Here is a 20,192-nt window from a genome sequence, read left to right as displayed (position 1 = left end):
TACTTGGACACGCGCCCTAACATCAAGTTTCCGGTTGGTCTGGTGATGAAATACTACAAAGTGTAGGGCAACTGTTTTGATAAACCAGACGCACATATGTCAGTTGGTTGATTATGTTCTCAGTATTGTATTTTTGTTCGTTTCGTGAGGTTGCCCTCCACACATTTTAATTTTATATTATTACGTTTAAGAGACAAACTGCGCAGTTTTGGGCAAAGTTGACGCTCGCGAACGATCTGCGCAGTCGCGCGGTACAGCTCGGCTTCTGTGTTTACAGCATGGTGCCGTGAGGCGGGTTCACTGAAATTTTACAGTTCAAAACAAACTTGCTATAATTGACAATGGCGACTTTTTATTAGCGGGTGCCTCTTTCTTCCACCGTATTAGAAAGAGTCGCATTTCTAAAACCCCCTGAAGCTTTTCAGTCTTCGAAGATGTCTGATGCTTGGTAAGTTAGCTAACAGAGTAATTATTTCTGTATCTAGAGTGCAGATGTATTTGTTTTGACATTATGCAAATCTTAGGTGTAGACGTGTGTTACATTTGCACCCTACTTAACCAGAGAAGGTAACGTTAATGTGTATTAGGGGATTCTTATTGACACCTCAAATATATGTAGCTTACTAAGTTAATAGTGCCACTCTACAATATAGTACAATAAGAATAAAAATGAACTCCACAAACAGTATATTTTTTATTGAGACATCACGTTTTATTGTTATTCCCACAGTCCTCATGTATTTATCACAGATCAGAGAACACAGGGTTTAAAGCTGCAATATGTAAGAATCAGCCATCTGTCGAATTAAAGCTGCTATAAGTGATATATTTTTAATAAAATGGGTGTTAAATAGATCTGTATTCCAACAATTAAATCTGTTGCTCAAATATGAATCCCACAGAAGATAAAGTTATACATCATTGTGACTTTTCTTCTCAGCTGCTCTGAACCTGCCAGAGCCATCAAGGCCATCGATAAGCACTCAGTGCATCAGATCTGCTCTGGACAGGTGGTTCTGACTTTGGCCACCGCTGTCAAAGAGCTGGTGGAAAACAGCGTAGATGCAGGGGCCACCAACATAGGTAAGTATTTCTGCACACAGTGTGATACTGGGGTCTTCTGTTCTGCTAATGAGATTTTGATAGCCCACCAATTGTTCATGAGAGCTACACTTCTGAATCACATTGTTACATGTTCCAGATGTGAGGCTAAAAGAGTGTGGAGCTGAACTAGTGGAAGTGTCGGACAATGGCAAAGGAGTAGAGGAAGCCAACTTTGAGGGACTGAGTAAGTGTCATTTTTGTTTACCTTCACCCAGATAGTCAAAGTCTAGCTGATCTTTTTGGTCAAGTGAAACTTCTTCTGATCGTTCCACAGCATTGAAGCATCACACGTCAAAGCTGAGGGACTTCTCTGATCTCATCCATGTGGAAACATTTGGCTTCAGAGGTGAAGCCCTCAGCTCTTTGTGCGCTCTGAGGTAACAGCCACATAAACGCAGCATGTAGACCTATATTACCTGTTATCCCATCGACTAAAGTTCTATTTCAAATCCCCCATTCTCCAGTAACCTATCCGTGGTGACATGCCACGTGTTGAGTCAGGTTGGGACCAAGCTGGTGTTTGACCAAAAAGGCCACCTTGTGCAGCAGTCACCTCATCCACGGCAGCAGGGCACCACAGTCAGTCTGCAGCAGCTCTTCTACACCCTGCCTGTTCGACACAAGGAGTTCCAACGCAATATCAAGAAGGTCAGTCATCAAAGGATACATTTTCTGAAACGCCAGATAGTTTTACAAAAATTATCTTTTTTTTTTTTTTTTTTATACTTAACACCTTTTCCTACTTTGTTATCAACTATTGATTTCCATTCATATTAGATAAGATTGTCTTGCAATGACTTTACACTTACTCGCAAAAACATTTAAATATTGTGTTATGATACATTTGAAAGTGTGGATTGCAATCAGACGGTCTTCAAGTTGTGTTTCCATGTGGTGGTTGGAACTCAACCGTCTGAAAGAAAAAAAACAACCAAATCATACGTTTGACCCTTCCCATTTACATAAGTGCAACTATTTGTTTTATTAATGTAGGACAGCACAAAGCCCCGAATGCCTGGGTTTTCCAGCAGCACATGAACACATCACCTAAAACAGCTGTATAACGGCAATCCATGCTTGCCCATGTATTATAACACTTTATCTCAAACCAGTTTTTAGACTTGGCAGTTGATTTTAAACTAAACACAGTAAAGGAGCAAGAGCATACAAAAGCACCAATGTAAATGCAGCAGGAGTTTAACATCACATAAATAATTCAAACTAATTCTGAAGTAACACTGTTCTATATTTCATTCTTCTGTATTTTCAGGAGTATGCCAAAATGATACATGTCCTGCAGTCGTACTGTATCATCTCCACAGGAGTGCGTATCACCTGCTCCAACCAAAATGGGCAAGGAAAGCGCAGCACGGTCCTCAGCACCAGCGGCAGCCAGAGTATGAGAGACAACATAGGAGCCATATTTGGACCAAAACAGGTTGGAAAATTGGTTTAACACTTTTCTCAACTATACAGTTGATCTGTAAACTACAGAAAGTGTCAGTCTGATTCTGCACAATACTGCCTTGAATTAAATAAAAAAAAATCTTAAGATCTTCAGTTGAAATCCAAGAGTTAAAGAATTTTTCAGAACCTTAGAGGAACTGTGTAAAATAAAATCTGTATCTTATTTGGTTTGGTACGTACTTAATTTCAGTGTCTGTTGTGTCTTCTTCAGCTGCAGAGTCTTTTGCCTTTTCAGCAGGCGTTCGCTACAGAAAATGTTCTTGAAGAATACGGCCTGAAAGAAGCAGATCTACCCAAACAGCTCTTTTCGTGAGTTTCCCCATTTCATGGAAGTCCTGTTTGATCCTTCTCTGCAAACAAAACAGTACTTTTGTAAATGACACACTCTGTTTTGGTAGTATCACAGGGTTTGTGTCACGAGGAGACCATGGCGTTGGGAGAAGTGCCACAGACAGGCAGTTCTTTTTCATTAACAACCGGCCATGTGATCCCCTTAAGGTAATTCTGTACAAACATTTAATAATGTCTTAGAGCTCACTTTAATGCAGCTGTTAGCACATATAATACATAAAAAAGGTCTCGGTTATAACAGCAGTGTTTTACTTTTTCTCTACAGGAGTATTTAAAGTTGTTGACAAACACAATAATACACATCTAATTTCCGGTTAATCTCAATTTTCAGGTGACCAAACTTGTGAATGAAGTGTATCACATGTACAACAGACACCAGTATCCATTTGTTGCCTTGAATATAGCTGTTGCCTCAGGTAAGCAGATAACTGAACTGAAGTTATTCCTCCAACAAACCCGTGACTTTCTGTTTTACATGAGCGTCTTTTGCGGTGTTATTTCAGAGTGTGTGGATGTGAACGTCACCCCGGACAAACGGCAGATTTTCCTTCAGGAGGAGAAACTCTTGCTGGCTATTCTTAAGACCTCTCTTATCAACATGTTTGAGGCAGGAGTCAATAAGATAAGCCTGAACTATACACCCTTAACCAGCACCAGTAAGTGCAGATCATTACTTCTAACCTTTTGTAGCAAGTATAACATTTAGTATTTTTTTTATATTATGGCAGTGTAATACTGAGAGTGCTTTTTCTCTCTAGATACAACAGCAACATCTGAAATCTGCAAAGTTGTCCCATCTAATGACAACACGCCAGAATCTGAAGAGGAGCCAGTCACTCAGAGCCGAAAGTCATCCCTAAACCTGGCCGGCCTTAAAGCTGCTTTCTCAAGTCATCACAGCTTCCCTTCTGGGAACAAGTCGAGTGTGGCAAAAGCTGCCAACATCGGCCCCACACAGAAAACACTACAATCTTTTTTTAAGGACACTGTCAAACCTACTAACTGCACCCTGGGTGTGAGATCTCCTTTGAAAACCTCAAAAGATCTATCAAAAAGCTCCCCGGTGGGGAATTCTGTGCTGGATGGGTTCAGGTACGGGACGACTGTCAGGGATACAGACTCCAGTTGTGATGTTACCATGGGAACACCAGATGTTCAGTGTTCAGGCCAAGAGTTCAGTTCTCCTGAGCCAGCTGCTGACGGACTCGGTGTGAAAGATGAAACATTTGAAGAAACGTCCGGCGATAATTACACCGTTCCTGAAGAAGTAGAGCTACAGACTGGTCCAGTCACTTCCAACGAGGACTGTCCTGTGAGCCCGGATGCCAAGAGGGCCAGGACAGAGAAACCACATTTCACTAAAGAGCACGAATCCAACTCTTCTTCAAGCCACTCAGAGAAATCCTCCTTGATGGTGGACACGTCCGTCTGCTGTCAGAGGAGGACGGTGCCTCTCAAGTTCTCATTCCAAGAGCTAGCAGGGAAGATGAAAAGGTTACAGGAGAGGCAGGAACAGAGGGACGGGGAGAATCTGCGCTATCGGCGCTTCAGGGCCAAGATCAACCCCGGAGAAAACCAGAGTGCAGAGGATGAGCTCAAGAAGGAGATTAGGTAGGATTCTTCTCCTCCTACTTGCCGATCTTGGTGTATAATTTCCACAGCATTAAGTTATCTTTCTTACATCCATACAGCAAAGACATGTTCAAACAGATGGAGATCATTGGTCAGTTCAACCTGGGCTTCATTATCACCAAACTCAACTCGGACATCTTCATGATCGACCAGCATGCCACGGATGAGAAATACAACTTTGAGATGCTGCAGCAGCACACTGTGCTCCAAGGACAGAAACTCATTGCGTAAGAATCAAAATCTGTTGATAAATTCTGCCTTCTGTTGTTTAGAATGAACTTTTTTTTTTTTACTAATAAGTGATCTGTTTTCTATTTTTCACTTTACATTTGCAGCCCTCAGAAGCTTCACCTCACTGCTGTCAGCGAAAATGTACTCATAGAGAACATTGAGATCTTCAGAAAGAATGGCTTTGAGTTCCTTGTCGATGAGGATGGTACGAACAATGAACTGTTAAATACAAGCAATTAATTATGAGTTCATTTTATCTGGAATTCAAAACATTTACTCCCTATTTTGACGATCGCAACCACTAAACTAACGTTTATGTTTGTGACTGCAGCTCAGGTGATGGAGAGGGTGAAGCTGGTGTCTCTGCCCACCAGTAAAAACTGGACATTTGGCCCAGCGGACATTGAAGAGCTGATCTTCATGTTGAGCGACAGCCCAGGGGTCATGTGTCGACCATCCCGCGTCAGGCAGATGTTCGCCTCACGAGCCTGTCGAAAATCTGTGAGTTTATAGGGGAAATAATGGTAGAAAATGGGATTTCCATTTGAATTATTTTAAGGACAGGGTTAGACACAACACTGTGAAAGTATCAAAACACTCTGCATTTAAACGAGCCAACAAGACATCTGTAGAGTTAGGTGTGATTTTGAGTAATCTAAAGTGTAAAAACACCGTGATGGTCCTTAGAAATAGCTACAATAAGGGCAGTTGTTATTCTGTTTTGTTATAGATTTATTGACCAACATAGCTATATTCCTGACACACGATTTCTTGTTTTGCTCACATCCATCTCAAGGTGATGATTGGCACAGCTCTCAGTGTCAGCGAGATGAGGAAGCTCCTGGTTCACATGGGGGAGATTGAGCATCCATGGAACTGTCCTCACGGCAGGCCCACCATGAGACACCTCGCCAACCTGGACATCATCTCACAAGACTGACGGAACTGTTGGAGAATCCTACTTTACACCGTCTTGTTATAACGGGAATGTGCTTTCGTTCATTTCATTTATTTCTGTTCAACTTCACCCTTGACACAGAGAGAAGACAAAGTTGTAAATATTGTATATTTGTATGGTTCAAATGGTCGGTATTGATTGTTTAGTGTGTTTTTCTTAATTTCTGTTAATATATGTGCTGATTTTATTGGTATTTTGTTGCACAAAATCATAGTTTTTATATTTTAACACATAATTAAAGGAAAACGTTGAACTGCAGGTTAATTTTACATTTTTTGTATGCCTGCCTCGACAGTCGGATTGAGAGAGGGGAAGCCAACAAAACTCAGGTCAAACTGTTCTGCAAGGCAAAGCTGATTGGATATGAATTAAGATTCTGTCACAGCACTGATTATAACTCCTCGCAAATGTTTTCAGAAACACATTTGGTGTGCTGTTTAGCTGTAATACGAGACGGACAAGGCTGCTTTTTCCATCCTCCTAACTTTATATTGGGGAACATGTGCAAAATACATTGATCTCAAAATAGAGGAAAGATGATTTGCCTCTAGCAGATTTCAATCTGTAGTGGTGGGGCTGTCACGTCACCCACCGGCAGGAGGATTTTGTGGTCTGGTGCAGCACAGTGGTTGTTGAAAGTGTGTTTCTCTGGTCGTATAGCAACAATTAAAAACATATTTGTATCTTTGTACTGCATAGTCAGCCCAGTTTTATGAAAAGACCGTTATTCCAGTGGTGAAATACCCCTTTAATGGGTGTCATAAACAGTGGGAAAAAGTTTTACTCAAGTACTTTCATTTTCTGCTACCTATTTCTCCTACTCCACTACATTTGAGAGGGAAATATTGCACTTTCTATTCCACTACATTGATTTAACCACTTGAGTCACTACTTATTTTGCAGATTTTGTTTAATAATACAAAATATAATCCAAAAATTAATCATGATGTGATATTACAGATTAAGATAAATCTTTATTGATTCCCGAGGGGAATTTCAAAAGCTGCCCAGCTGATAAACTATAAGAAGAAGTTCAACCACTTTAACCAGCTTCAACATTCAAGTGATGGAAACATTTATGCATTAATACAATACTGTGCATTATTCTGGAATTGCCATGCTGCACAATGAGTAATTTTACTTTTGGAATTTCTGAATGCAGGACTTTTAATTGTAACAAAGTATTTACTGTTGTTTTGCTACTTTTACTGAAGTACAAAGTCTGAGTACCTCCACCTCTGGTAATAAACATATGTATGAATAAATCCAGTTGTGGAGGAAGTATTCCAATACCACACTGTGAGTATACCCCCACTACAAGTAAAAGTCCTGTATTTTAAAAATTAAAGTATGAAGCATAAGCAGCACAATTTACCTCAAGAGTACCTCAAAAGTAGCACATTAGCCCTTTTGACTGATGAAGGTTGCCGTAGTTGGAAGCGTCCGTTACCACAGAAACCGTCACCATGGAAAGGATCCTAGCTTGCACGACAGACAGCCTACATAAACGCGCAGTATGACACAGGGGAAAGAAAAGACAAGAAACATGACACAAAACGATAGACAGGATACCGAGGAAACGTGCGGAAACGCAGAATTACCACAGCCAGCGGGAGGGAAAGAAAAAAGAAAGTTAGTGAGCAGCTCTGCTAGTTTGAAGGCACACTCAGCGGATGTGGAAGACCACCAAAGCCTTCCTGTCAATGATGAGAGTGACAGTGAGGACATGTATAAACTTCCAAGACTATTTAGCTTAGTTGTACTGAGGTAAATACACACCAATAACATTTATGAGCTCATTATTTTTTAGAGCACCCTCACGTTACACTGGCTGTAGCTGAAGTGTTAATTGTAGTGTCGCGTTTACAGATATGAAGGGGGGACAAGTGAAGGCCGGTTTCATGGAGAAGGACTCGCCTGTTTTGAAGGAGGCCATATGTACAAGGTACAGTGCAAATGACGTCATATCTTGATGCCATGGGGGGAAAACTTAGATTTTCAGAAACCTACAAATAATACTTACTTTATGAATACTTTAGTCTATTGTAGAACATTAGGCAATCAATTGAATACTTTAGTCTACTGTAGAACATTAGGCAATCAATTGTCACTTTTAATTGTTTTATTCAAGTATTTCAGTGGGTAACAATATTATTTTCTTTTTCTCAATTTATCCACCTGTTTCCTCGGGAGCCTATGGGGGCTGCCATGACAGATAACTACTTCCGCCGGCGGTTTTCTGTTTCCGGTTGCCTTGCAACTGCATGATGGCCGCTGCCGCTAAGCTAGCCCTACACAACTAGCGTTAGGTCATAAGAGCTAAATTGTTTTTAAAATGAGCTCAGGTACAACATGTGCCGTTGTTGGTTGCCACAACAATTCATGAAAATTGAAGTTTTTTTCAGAAACGTCTCGTGTAGTACATCAACCACTGAGACAAACTTGTCCTGCCCTGCGCCCTACACGCCATGCTGAGGAAGGAGGAATGGAGACTAGCGCGGCTCGCGGCTTTGACACTAAAATAAATATTTGGGTTTATGAATATCTTCCACAGAATAGCTGCTGCATGACTTTCCTAACCCGGCAACGTCCGAGCAGCCGCCTTTCTCCACGGCTTCACTTTCCTTCAGCATTGTCCACGCTGTATGTTTAGCTTGATTGACACTCTGGCTGGGCGCTACTGCTGCCTTCAGAAATATAAACTCGCTGTGTTTCTTCAACAGAACTTTCCCTATTTTGTTACTGTGCAGGTAGTTGTATGCTTCTGTGCTTTTGTAACTGCGTAATTCTCCACCCGTCAACATCTTCAGAAAATATAAGATAAGCATTAGCCTGACGTTAGCTACATCGCTAACGTCAGGCTAATGCCGTGCTAATGCTTCATGTCATCTGCCTACTCCGTGAGAACTGACGGGTGAGGCACTGTGAGAACTGTCCTCACGACTTATTAAAACATCTGTACTGTGTATCCACCGCCGATTTTTATCTATTCTGTCGCTTTCTTTGTGTTAAAAGCCGGTTTTAGAGCGAGCATGACAGCTACGTTAACGTAAACACCGAGGTCAGCCAGTTCAACCGGAAGAGCATAACCGAATACCGCTATGAACCATGGGTAAACTCACGAAGTCAGGAATAAGGTGGATATAAAGGGGCGATATGTATTAATGTTAGTCGAAAACTTTGATGCCTTCACTAAAATGATCAGCAGATTGGGGAGGAATAACAGTACTGACATTATTACATCTGTGTATTGTGTTGCAATGTTTAGCATGCTAACAGCGAGCCCTGTAAACACCTTCGTGTTCTAAGTTCCCAGCCCTTGCCACTAGCTGCACGGCTAACTGAGCTAAATAGCTAACGGGAGCTACAATTGGGAGCTACAAGTTACTTTAATATGTTGCCCTTTATTTGTTGTGAGTATGAATTCAACAAGCGGCCAATTCTTACATATTGCACCTTTAAAACTGCCTGAAATTGTATTTCTAATGTATTCCTTTAAATACATTGTTTTGTTGTGCTCTTCTGTAATACCAAAACAAAAATGAAAAATGCATTCACAGTAAGGCTTAACAAAACAATATCATTAAGTCACTGCTTTGTTTTCCCTGAAGGGTATGTTTTCAAAGGGATTTATGGATGGAAACGGTGTCTTCACACAGACTTACGGAATGAAATATGAGGTATTTATGAAGGAATTTTCAATGTGCTTTATAACATTTAAGACCCCGTGTGTACATTAACCATTCTAAACTTCTATTCTATTTAATTTATTATGTATTCACTGGCATACATAATAAATCAAATAGAATAGAATTGGTAAAAAAAAAAAGAAAAGAAAAAAAGAATAGAATAGAATATCATATAAACAATTTGACAATAAATCCAAACAAAATTGAAGTAAATTTTAATCCAACAGGGAGAATTTGTGTGCAACATCCCCATGGGCCAAGGCACCTACACCTGGCCAGGTGGCAGTTCCTATGAAGGTGAAGTGTACAATGGTATACAGCATGGGACTGGAACCTACAAATGTGCAAAAACTGGCATATCCTACACAGGGCAGTGGGATCAGGGCAAGAGGCACGGAAGGGTATGATCTTTCAATTTATAATTAAGGTATATCATTGTCTTTTTATTTTTAATTTCTTTAAATTGATATCTTTGTTTCAGGGCACAGTGTATTATAATCAGGATAAGACCTCTTGGTACAAAGGAGACTGGGTGAAGAACAACAGAGAGGGATGGGGAGAGAGACGGTATGTATTGCTGCATGCCTAATCTGTAGCCTGGGATTAGCACTCAATTTGAAGTGTCTATAGCTGACATCTTTGTTTTAACAGCTACCACTCTGGTAACATTTACTCTGGTGAGTGGAAGAACAACCAGAGACATGGAGAAGGCACGATGAGGTGGCTAAAACTGGGTGAGGAGTATGTCGGATTGTGGCAAAATGGAGTTCAGGTATGAAACCATGCACACTTACATGTAGCATTATCTTAGAGGTTTTACAGACTATTTAAATCAACATATCCAGCTGTTAATCAAGCATCCAACAAGTTTTCCAAAGAGGGTGTTGTATGTGGATTCAGCATCAAAACGTACTCAGATCTAACTTTTTTGCCACTTTCTTGACTCACCCAAATTTAGTAACAGACCTATGATAAACACATATGTTAAAGAAAATTCAATTTTAAGGTAGAAGAGCTTGTGGATGTTCAGATGATGACACACAACCTGAGTGGAAATGGAACTCCCATCCCTCCGTGCGGTAAACACCCACAATATCTTCAAAATTCAAGTGCAGGATATCATTAATAGTGTTACAGTGGGCTGGTACACAGGCTCACAGTTTTGCATCCTTTTACAGGTGCAATTCCTCTGTCAGGCAGTGATTCATCTATCTCAACAGACATGGCTCTGAGCATTGAATATCTGCTGGATGTAATCCCTGAGAGAGAGCGGGACACCGAGCGCACAAAGGTCAGGTCCTGCTTCACTATAAAGTCTTTTCCCCACATCCTCATTTTCACTCCGGATCCTGATGCTCATGTGTAACAGGTGGAGTTTGCGGTGATGATGCATGGCACAGAGCTGAGGTCCATCTACAGTTTTTACAGCAGACTTGGCCGTGCCCGTTCCCCAGATAACACCGCCTTGCTGACGCGCCTGCAGTTATGGCGCCTGCTCAAAGACTGTAACATCCACCATCACATCACTCTGACACAGATTGACCGTTTTATCAGAGGTGAAAACCCACACATACACAGAAGAGGACATCAGTAGCATTATAATAACAGTATTTATGGACACTGCTTCATGTTTTTACTCTGTGTGTCTCAGAGGATGTCACTGCAGCCGAGATCCACTCTCCGTTCACCACTATACTTCTTAATAGGTTCCTCAGCTGTCTTGTGGTTGTGGCCTACCACATTTACCATAAGGACATGGTGTAAGGGATGACTTGTAACAGATTTTTAACATAAGATGAAACTAAAATACTTCTAGTGCTACCATGTAGTTGTTATTTTTTTGAGTGAAATACTACAACTACTATTCTAAACCTTTTTTTTTAGCCTTGGTGAAGTAACATTACTTCTCTTTTCACAGGTCGCAAAAACACCTTCTGGTTGCCTGCTTTTCCAAACTGATGACAGACAACATCCTTCCTAATGCTAAGAATGTAAAAGGTGTACACTGTAATTTTAAAGGCTCATGTGCACACACACATATCAGATGTCAAATGAACCTGCAAACTTATTTACAGCAGCGTCAGAAGCCTCAAATGGGGAAAATATGGCGGCATAACCAGATATTTAAGCATCATTTAGCATAATAATGATGAGAAAACCATCAGTGTGCAGGTTCCTCGTATGTCCTGTGTTTTATGATTGTTTTGTATGAGATGACAACCTACTGTAATAGCTGTGCTTGTTGACTATGACTTTGTTGATCCAGGCTTCCTGTTTAAGCAGCCAGACTGTGCTGTGGTGGCTGTGAACTATTTGAAGAAGAGCTGGGAAGTCTATCAGGCCTTCTGCAAAGTCAGTGCAGCCACCAGAGATGATCAGACCATGGCCTGCTCGCACCTGCTGAGGCTGTTTAAGGTGCTTCACACTGTAGAATGAAGATAACCATATCTGCTGCTTAATTTTCCTCCACTAACAATAAGAAAAGGATGCAAATCCTGTTGCTTGTTACGACAGAAAAGCCAGAGGGCTGGCCAATTTTACATGACTCAATTAAATAATGAAATGTATTGTATGGTTATATATTCAAGGAACTTCTATTAACAATCAGTTTGCATCAAAGTGATCGACAGTTTTTTTTCTCTCTGCTAGGATCTCCATCTGCTGGACAATAACCTGACCATAGTGAGATTAATGGAGATCATCACAGCAGAGAGCCGTGACCCCAGCAACCTGTCCTCCTGTCTGGATTTGGAGGTCCATCTCTAGTGTTTACAGACTCATTCATTATGTTTCAGTGTCCTTTGAAAGTTTAACATTCTCTGTTATTGTCATTATCCCACACATTGCGCTGCAGATCACATTCCTGGAGTTTTTTGAAGTACTCCTGGGCTCCACTGAGGTGAAGTGTCAGCAGGTTTCTGTGGGCCAGGAGGGCCAGTCACTGTCCAGCCCCAAGGATCCACATGAGGGGGAGGCCAGCGAGAAAATCTTGCAGACTACAAACAGCCCTTCCCAGTCGGTCAGATTCTTTCTCGAGCCACTGATGACTTCTGTGCACCTTACCACGCTATGTAAAGAATGTAGTCATTCCAGCAAACTGTGCCTTTTATACTTATACTACTAGGTAAAGCTGGAAATTTGGCACAAAAAAATTATTTACAGGGTTCTATCCTGGTAGTAGCTCCGATGAATTGCATTTACAATTTTTTCACAGCCAACACAAGTTATGACTATCTGTCTAGAAATCTATTAAAAGACGTCCAATATTCCATATTGGTATTAGTATTGTCCCACCCCTGCTGTTGATGAAATATTCTGTAATCTTTATAATCATGTAATTACATCTTTACATAGAATCAATCGAGTGACACAGCAGAATTACCCAGCACCCAGGACCAGGAGGGTCAAGAAGATGTCGAGACCAAAGTCAATGAGGAACTTCAATCTGCAGGTTTGTTTTCTGGGTAATTCACTAGTTAAGTTTTTTGGCTTTAATCTTCAAAAATCTCACATCTCACATTTCCTGCAGAACAAACAGAAGAACCCCGAGGTGAAGGACCTGGGGTGCAATCAAGAGGCATGGAGGAACTGGGGCTTTGGATAAAGACCATCCATGAATTCTTCAACCATTTTTTCTTCCCAGCTTTTGAACATTACCAGTTAGTGTTCAGAAAAATGAAAGAAGATAAGCTCCACCAGGAGACCCATTGATGCATCACTCTGGTCAAGAACCAATAAAAAGCCAGGTAGCACACTTAGGGCTCAATGTATGAGTTTAGACCACTCACAAGATTTAACCGAGTTAAAGTTGTTTAGTTCACTAGTTGACTCTGATAAAGTGCAAGCAGAATGAATGGCTTAATATTACTGTATTTCAACGTATGTATGCATCAAGAATTGAAGCTACACTTCTTAGTCATAAACTCAGCCACCAGATGGTGCCCATCACTCTCCCTCCATGTAGCTAATAATTTCAGCCCTGCCCATGATTGTGCCATAAGATGTGTGTAGTGGTAAATGTTCTGTTGTATTGTGTTACAGGTAGAATGATGATGCAGTAACGAATCAAGGATGAAGCCAATTTTTCTGTTCAACTATCCAAACAGTATAAAAAATAAACACAATGCCTTCAAATACAGTGGTACCAGTAAATGGTAATGTACATTACTTATCCAGGTTTTGAAAGTAGTGAAAGTCTCATACTGTGTCAAAAGCAACAGTATTAAAAGCACTAAATATATTTGTACCTTCAGATGTGAATAAAGAGTACTGGCCATTTCCTTGTAGTAACTAAAACTTTAATAAGATCAAACTGCAGACAAAACTATTTTCCATTGATCTAAAAAGAAAAGTCAGTATCACAAAAGATTTTTTTTCACCAAAGAGAATTAAAAGTAGTATATATGTCAAAGTTATAAAATGTAAAAGAAAATATATTTTTTTGTACATTAGAGAGGAGGGGTGAAGACCATGAGGTCACTTGGACAGACAGACTGGCGTATCCGGTCCTTCAGGTCCGGGGTGAAGAGCAGCAGGGCAGAGTCTGCGGTCTGGGCCTGAGAAATGCAGAAAGAATATTCAGCAATGACAAAGCTACGGTAAAGAACTAAAATTAAAAGCTAATTTAATTGATCATTCAGTGTGGATTCAAAGTCTATATTTGAAAGTGAGGAAATAATTTTTAAGAAAAAAAGAAAGAAAAAAAGAAAAAAAAGGGAAAAACTTTGACCTGCGGTGACTGAAGAGTGAACACTGAAGACAGCGCTGGCAGTGCTGTGGTGACTGTGACAAGTGAGCAGAACAGTGAGTTAAAACAGACAAATGTGCACTTTGTTCAAAATAAACCTGTGCCAGAAGAATAAAGCATGGCAACTCCCTCATAACCAGGACAAGTACAACATTTTCTTTAAAATAAAAAAGAAAGAACAAAACCCGAATAATCTTGCTATCCCAACGATTACTGAATTATAAATTTTAGTTCTACTCATTTGAAATAAATCTCCACCAGAGCTTCATCATGCATTAGTGGTGCTGAGCTTTGAAACCCAGGTGTACACATTGTGCGTGCATGAACGGTACCTACGGGCATCAATCATACCTGCTTCTTGAGGAGTAAGCAGGTCTTCGGATTGACTTCTGGGACTCTCCATTTCGACATCCACTGCCATGGGTGAGAGTGTCTCCATGGCAACTGGCTCCCCCATGGGTGACAAGCTGCAGCTCTGTGAAGGCTGCAGGTAACGTTCAAAGTCCAACCCAGGAAGTTCCTGAAATGGCAAGAGAATAACTTGTAAAGCAAGAATGGATATGAAGCTTGATTTAAGGGGATCCTATGTGGCTGTGATTTTTCAGTACAGTGAAGCCTGAAAATGTGTTTACCTCAACAACTGAGCTGTCTGGAGTGTCACACACAGACTCCTGGGTCTTCATGGGGCCCTGCACAGCAGGAGGGGACGAGATTGGAGGCTGGCTTGGAGTCACGCAGGGTGACAACGTGAAACTCAGACATGCTGTCATCTCAGGGGAAAGTCTTGGTGAGAGGTCTTCGCCTTCGTCCTCGACTACAGAAATTGACGGCAGTGATTGTACAGGTGTTGCTATGCTCATTTCAGGAGCGGTTTCTGACTGCTGTGTAGGGCTGCCCTCAGGCTGGGTGTTGTCTGAAAGCACTTCCTTCACATGTGAAAAACAAAGAGAGACACCGACAGTGTCCTTTCTCTCCTGGAATGACTGAGGAGTGCCACGCTGAGACTTTGGTGCTTGCGCTGGGGTCTGGTTGAGAGTAAGGCGGAGTAGGGCAGGAGTTTGGAGGGGTGGAGCAGGAGAGGCGGCAGCAGCGTTAACAGGAGTCTGTGCCAGTGCCAGGGATCGTCGAGTGACTCTTCTGGGTGAGAGATAGTTGGAGCAGGGAGAAGGCTGCGGCAGCACAGCGGCACTAAGACGGGTGGATCTCCTTACTGTACCTACAGAAAACAACACATACAGAATACTTTAAAGACTAAGGTCTTACAGATCAGGCATTAGGATCAGGGAAAAGCAAGTTGTTTTTCTCTCACTTGACGGTCTGGCTGGGCTCTCCACCTGGAAGAAGCCTCCATCAAAGACCACCGAGTCAGTTGCTTGGGGTTCTGCCTGGGGTTGCGGTTCCTGAGAGTTGGAGCTGGTGTCGTCCTTATCAGTACCAGCATCCATTTCGGTTTTCTCTGCCTCCGCTGCCTGCTGTCTGGCTTTCATGGCTGCTTTGGCTGCAGCCAGGCGAGACTTGGCTGCCCCTTTGGTTCCTGTTGGCTTGGTGGGTGCAGCTGATGGTTTCTGGCAAAGGACAGGACAGGAATAATTTGCTCAACCTTTATTTTAACTCAGAAATAGAGACCTCACTTACACACACATAATATAATCGAGTATAAAGAAGTCCCCAGCATGTTTTTTTTATTATTATTATTTTTCCTTTTAATCAGTGCAGTGTTGCGTGTTTTCAAATATTCTCACCTTCACTACTTTCCTCTGTTGTGGCAGGGGTTTGTGCTCCTCCACCCAGCCACGACTCTCTGCTTCTTTCAGAGCACCAAACTTCTTGTTGACATCCTCTACCTGAAAGATGGCAAAAAAAGTAGAACAACATTAATCTTTTTTTATTCCTTGTGTGGTTGGTTTCTGAAACACGTCTGAGACGTCCCTCTCTTCCTATGAGGCACTCGCCTGGTAATAAACCATGTCCCAGAATCCCTGCAGGTCAGTGCAGGTGGTGATCTTCTCCCCTCGGCCCAGCTCGCAGTCGTCCACCAGACCGCTGAACTGCTTGAAGCGCTCCTTCATCAACAGCCTCGCCTGGCCGACTGCTGTACGCATACGATCTCTCACTGAACAGACAAAAGCGAGATTGACACCGATTTAAACTCATTTGTTCAACGGATATGGTCATGTTTCCCGAATTAAGATCACCACCACCTTTTATAGCACTAAATTGAACATATTCAGGATGGTGAGATGATAAACTCACTCTCTTCTGGGATGGACTCATCCTCCACTTTAGACTCCCAGATTACACAAAGACTCGTCAGTCCATCCGTCTCATTGGCAATTTCCGATCTGAATGATATACAAATAAGAAATTGATTGAAAAACTTTCAATGGAATGAAAAGTTAATTGCAAAATCAGAAGAAGAAATGCAGAGAAAGTAAGTTATGTCACCTAAAGTATGGTACATCGTGCTTTGGTTCCTGGGGGCTGGCAGGAGTTGGAGGAGCCACTGCGGGAGATGTACGAGGAGGAGAGCGGCGAGGGGACTTGGGTGGAGAGGGCTCGCTTGACTCCGTCTGAGGGTCAGTGTTGAATGCAGGGGCCGCAGGAACACAGAAGGTGGGGCTAAAGTCATAACAAAATGGCATAAAGGAAGGAAAACATCATCAAGTTTTAACTACATTTTTTAGAAGCGCAGAAGTCAAAAATCTTTAGCAATGGTGCAATATTTACGTAATAGGGCTTATGTGCAATATTACAATATTACAAACATTGTGTTTTAAATATCTTCAAAAATGACTATAAACAAATAAGTTAAAAAACAGACCGACCTTGGTGTCAAGAAGGCGTCCGCGGAGCGAGGAGTGAGAGGCTCAAACCTGAAGGACGACAAGCCAGTGGGAGCCTGGAAAATGAAACCCTGAGGAGCAAAGGAGGTCAGCGCTTCAACGGGATCCGGCTCAGGCTCCTACACAAGACAGAAACAAATTAATTAATCAGATCATTAATCAAAACAACAAGAACAAAAAACAAAGGCGTTTACAATTCACAGAAATGCTCACCTTGGGGACAGCAGGCTGGACAAAGTTGTCAGTTTCTGTATAATAAAAAGAAAGGTTTGTGTCAGAAATGAAGAGAGTCCATGTAGGAAAAACAAAATTGATTATTGTTAGCATACCTTCACACTTCCTTTCTTCGTCAGAAGAGGGGGCGTTAGTGTTGACAAATGCTCTGCTCCTTGTAGGTCTCACATCTGAGGGGAAAGAGAGGAATTTTAAACTATTACAAGTGGATTTAATAAACAATAGTGTCTCTCCCTGTTTCATTCTCAGTCTCCAGTGCTTTTACAATAATAATTATTCAAAAAGAAAAAAAAACGGCTTCAAATATGGCCATGGCTCTGTGTGTACCTGCAGGCTTGTCCTTGGGTTTGTCTTTCACTACAGGAGCTGCTGTAATAGGAGGCTTGTTGGCTGATCTGGTGGACAAAGGTCTTGCGACAGGTTCCACTACACATGACAGACATGACAGAGACACAGACTGAGATGCAAATAAGGGAACACAATAGGGTGAAACCAACATGGTAGCTGGTCAGAAGTTACAGTTTAGTGGGAAGATTTGGATTCTTATTGTGTTACCTGCACAAACTTTGGACTTGGTCTTTGCTGGAGCGGGTGCAGGAGCAGGCTTGACAGGAGCTGCCCGGCTCCTAGTTGATCTTTCCACAGCAGGTTGAGCTACAGGAGGAGTCAGAGGTCAGATCTAAAAAGCACCACAGTATGGTTCTTTTAAAGTAATAGGCATGTTCACTTAAACGTACCTTTCTTTGCTTCAGTATTTGGATCCTGAATCTTGAGAGGCTGTGGAAATTTTAGCAAAAGGAAAGCAACAAAGCACATGTTAGCTTTTAGCATTGTGGAAAATATGAGAACACGTGACAAATACATTTAAGAGTAGAGTAGTGTAGTACCCTCTGCACTTGCTGTTGTTGTTTCATTGAACGAGTGACTCTGGTACTCTGGGATGGAGCGGTGTTCACTTTTGTCTGGAAGACAAGCAAATATTGCATGTTGATCATTGGACACCTACATTTGGGGGAGATATGCACATCAAATACTAGTCTACGTGCGAGTCATCCTTCACCTCCTTAGCTCTGGTTGAGGCAGCTGGGACAATGACAAGAGTGTCTTTTGGATGATACATGCCAGTCTTGAAAATCCCTTTACGCTCCTTCTCTCTCCTTTCCTTCTCCTTCTCAAGAGCCTTACGCTCTTTCCAGCGTTCAAGCTGTTTCATCCTCTCTTCTAAGGCCATTTCTGTCGAGGAAAAGGTGTGTGATGAGTCACAAATCAGCTAGAACTATTGGCATGAAAAAAAGGGTGGCACAGTTTTATCTGTGATGGCAAATAAATCCTTACTTTTATCAAGTTTTGTGCTGTTCATCGTCTTCTCATGAATGGTTGACATGTTGGCCATCGCAATGGAGGCATCCAGGGAAGAGATTTCCAGCTCTGCGAGCTTGTCTAGATGCCTGCGTGTGTTCACTGCTCGCTCTCGGTTCTCCTTCTGGGACTGAGACCTTCTTCGGGACAATTTTACCCTCAGCATAGACACACTGGTGTCCCTCTGGCGCAGGTGAGAAAATCGAGACTCCATGTTTCAGGTATCTGCAGTCAATAGGAAGAAGAACAGATGATGTATTATAAGCACACTGCCTGAGACTGCTCAGCCATAATGACACTGACACAATAATGGAAGTACTATTTTACGAAAGGGTTTTTGTAAAGTAGGAGGACTCAAAAGATGCAGTAGCAAACACAATGGCATCGATATTGTTCTGTGGTAAACCATTACAATTCTGGTATCTGGTGACTGTTTAGGAAGTAAATCTAAAAAATGAGACACAAGGCCTAACTAGACTTTTATTGTCCATAATACTTGTGTTGTGATAGTCAACAAAATTTTAAACAGTGATGGCAAATCAGAATATATATGAAACAAGCAGCTTCCCATCAAATAAATTAAGTTAGCACACATGAACAACGCTAAATCAAATATGTAGACTATACACAATTGTATTTCTTTTTTTGCTGTGTTGTTTACGTCCTGGGAGGTTTGACTCCAAACTACAAGTTAGCTTGACGCTAACGCTTTTTTCAAAGAAATACGAAATACTCCAACGCTAACGTTATATCAAGCAAACCAAACAACGTGACATTAAGTGGCTAAAGTGGGCCATAACGTGAGGCAACACATGTTACAACCTTTTCTGTGTATAAAGAAACAACTTTCCTGAACCATGTCACGTTACACTAAACCGAAGCTAACGATAGCTTAAAGGCAGTGGTTCAAATATCTAACGTCAAGTTTAGCCAATTTATCAAAGCCTATAACAATTTCACTCCGACCACTCACAGTAACCAAGTCGAGTGCGCTTGCTTTCGTTAATGTTTAAGTCCGTGAAAACTGCGAAAAAGTGGATTAGTGCAAGATGTATGTTAACACGTTAGCCACCAATTCAACTAGCTAAATATTTACTGTGAAACAAGAGGAAACCACGAGCCAATGTAACGGTTCAGTTAGCAACCAAAGGTTTAAAACAATTTATTTAGAAACAATATAATTACAGAGCCATCTTACCTTACTCTCTTTTTTAAAATACAGGTATAAAAACAAACTTCCTCTTTGGGCCGTCCAGCGAAAAAAAAAACTCACTACACAACGGACGGACTCAGTTGTGCCTGAAAAACACAACAATCATGGCGGGTGACTTTTTGAAATTAATCTACGGTAAAGCTGATTGGCTGCAAACCAGAAAGGAACGGCGTGCTCTGATTGGTTGTTATTGTTCTTCTTCAGGTGTTTTCGATGGCGATAACTGCGTGATTTCACGCCATCTGTTGGTCTGGAGTGTGAAGTGCAACTTTATCATTTTACTGTAAGTCGTGTTTTGTCACGTTTTTCATTCGATATACAATATTAATACAGGCGCTTTCCTCGATATATCTCACTATGAATA

At 41.5% G+C, this 20,192-nt stretch overlaps 3 protein-coding genes across 6 annotated transcripts; 2 read left to right on the top strand and 1 right to left on the bottom strand.

Annotated features, from left to right (window-relative positions):
• The first annotated feature begins 50 nt into the window (after positions 1-50).
• On the top strand, positions 51-6,538 carry pms2 (PMS1 homolog 2, mismatch repair system component). Of its 2 annotated transcripts, none has more exons than XM_030400287.1 (15): positions 51-448; positions 941-1,083; positions 1,202-1,288; positions 1,379-1,481; positions 1,569-1,752; positions 2,375-2,542; positions 2,807-2,880; positions 2,970-3,069; positions 3,254-3,338; positions 3,426-3,578; positions 3,681-4,533; positions 4,614-4,781; positions 4,890-4,990; positions 5,117-5,286; positions 5,582-6,538. In XM_030400287.1, exons 1-15 carry the CDS (start codon positions 435-437, stop codon positions 5,723-5,725), a joined length of 2,547 nt encoding a protein of 848 aa, XP_030256147.1. In that variant the 5' UTR covers positions 51-434; the 3' UTR covers positions 5,726-6,538. The 2 variants fall into 2 exon arrangements, with proteins under 2 accessions (XP_030256147.1, XP_030256146.1); XM_030400286.1 differs by having other exon boundaries at positions 2,783-2,880.
• Positions 6,539-7,185: 647 nt separating this feature from the next.
• Positions 7,186-13,566, top strand: rsph10b (radial spoke head 10 homolog B). Its single transcript, XM_030400288.1, has 17 exons — positions 7,186-7,510; positions 7,613-7,688; positions 9,355-9,423; positions 9,660-9,833; positions 9,914-9,999; positions 10,084-10,204; positions 10,439-10,511; positions 10,611-10,723; positions 10,802-10,988; positions 11,084-11,192; positions 11,351-11,430; positions 11,699-11,847; positions 12,082-12,186; positions 12,287-12,451; positions 12,787-12,883; positions 12,962-13,178; positions 13,474-13,566. Exons 1-16 carry the CDS (start codon positions 7,260-7,262, stop codon positions 13,141-13,143), a joined length of 2,037 nt encoding a protein of 678 aa, XP_030256148.1. The 5' UTR covers positions 7,186-7,259; the 3' UTR covers positions 13,144-13,178; positions 13,474-13,566.
• Positions 13,567-13,708: 142 nt separating this feature from the next.
• On the bottom strand, positions 13,709-19,955 carry dlgap5 (discs, large (Drosophila) homolog-associated protein 5). 3 transcript variants are annotated; one of them, XM_030400283.1, is made up of 19 exons: positions 19,814-19,955; positions 18,592-18,840; positions 18,317-18,489; positions 18,144-18,218; positions 17,994-18,033; positions 17,812-17,910; positions 17,584-17,682; positions 17,352-17,426; positions 17,236-17,270; positions 17,005-17,141; positions 16,625-16,798; positions 16,433-16,521; positions 16,132-16,292; positions 15,922-16,023; positions 15,489-15,744; positions 14,812-15,395; positions 14,531-14,699; positions 14,162-14,214; positions 13,709-13,988 (listed from the first exon to the last, which is right to left on the bottom strand). In XM_030400283.1, exons 2-19 carry the CDS (start codon positions 18,827-18,829, stop codon positions 13,881-13,883), a joined length of 2,667 nt encoding a protein of 888 aa, XP_030256143.1. In that variant the 5' UTR covers positions 18,830-18,840; positions 19,814-19,955; the 3' UTR covers positions 13,709-13,880. The 3 variants fall into 3 exon arrangements, with proteins under 3 accessions (XP_030256143.1, XP_030256144.1, XP_030256145.1); XM_030400284.1 differs by lacking the exon at positions 19,814-19,955 and adding an exon at positions 19,589-19,715; XM_030400285.1 differs by lacking the exon at positions 14,162-14,214.
• Positions 19,956-20,192: the final 237 nt, after the last annotated feature.

Source organism: Sparus aurata, chromosome 20 (genome assembly GCF_900880675.1).
Source record: "Sparus aurata chromosome 20, fSpaAur1.1, whole genome shotgun sequence".
Taxonomy (NCBI): Eukaryota; Metazoa; Chordata; class Actinopteri; order Spariformes; family Sparidae; genus Sparus; species Sparus aurata.
This window is presented reverse-complemented; position numbering and strand designations above follow the sequence as displayed.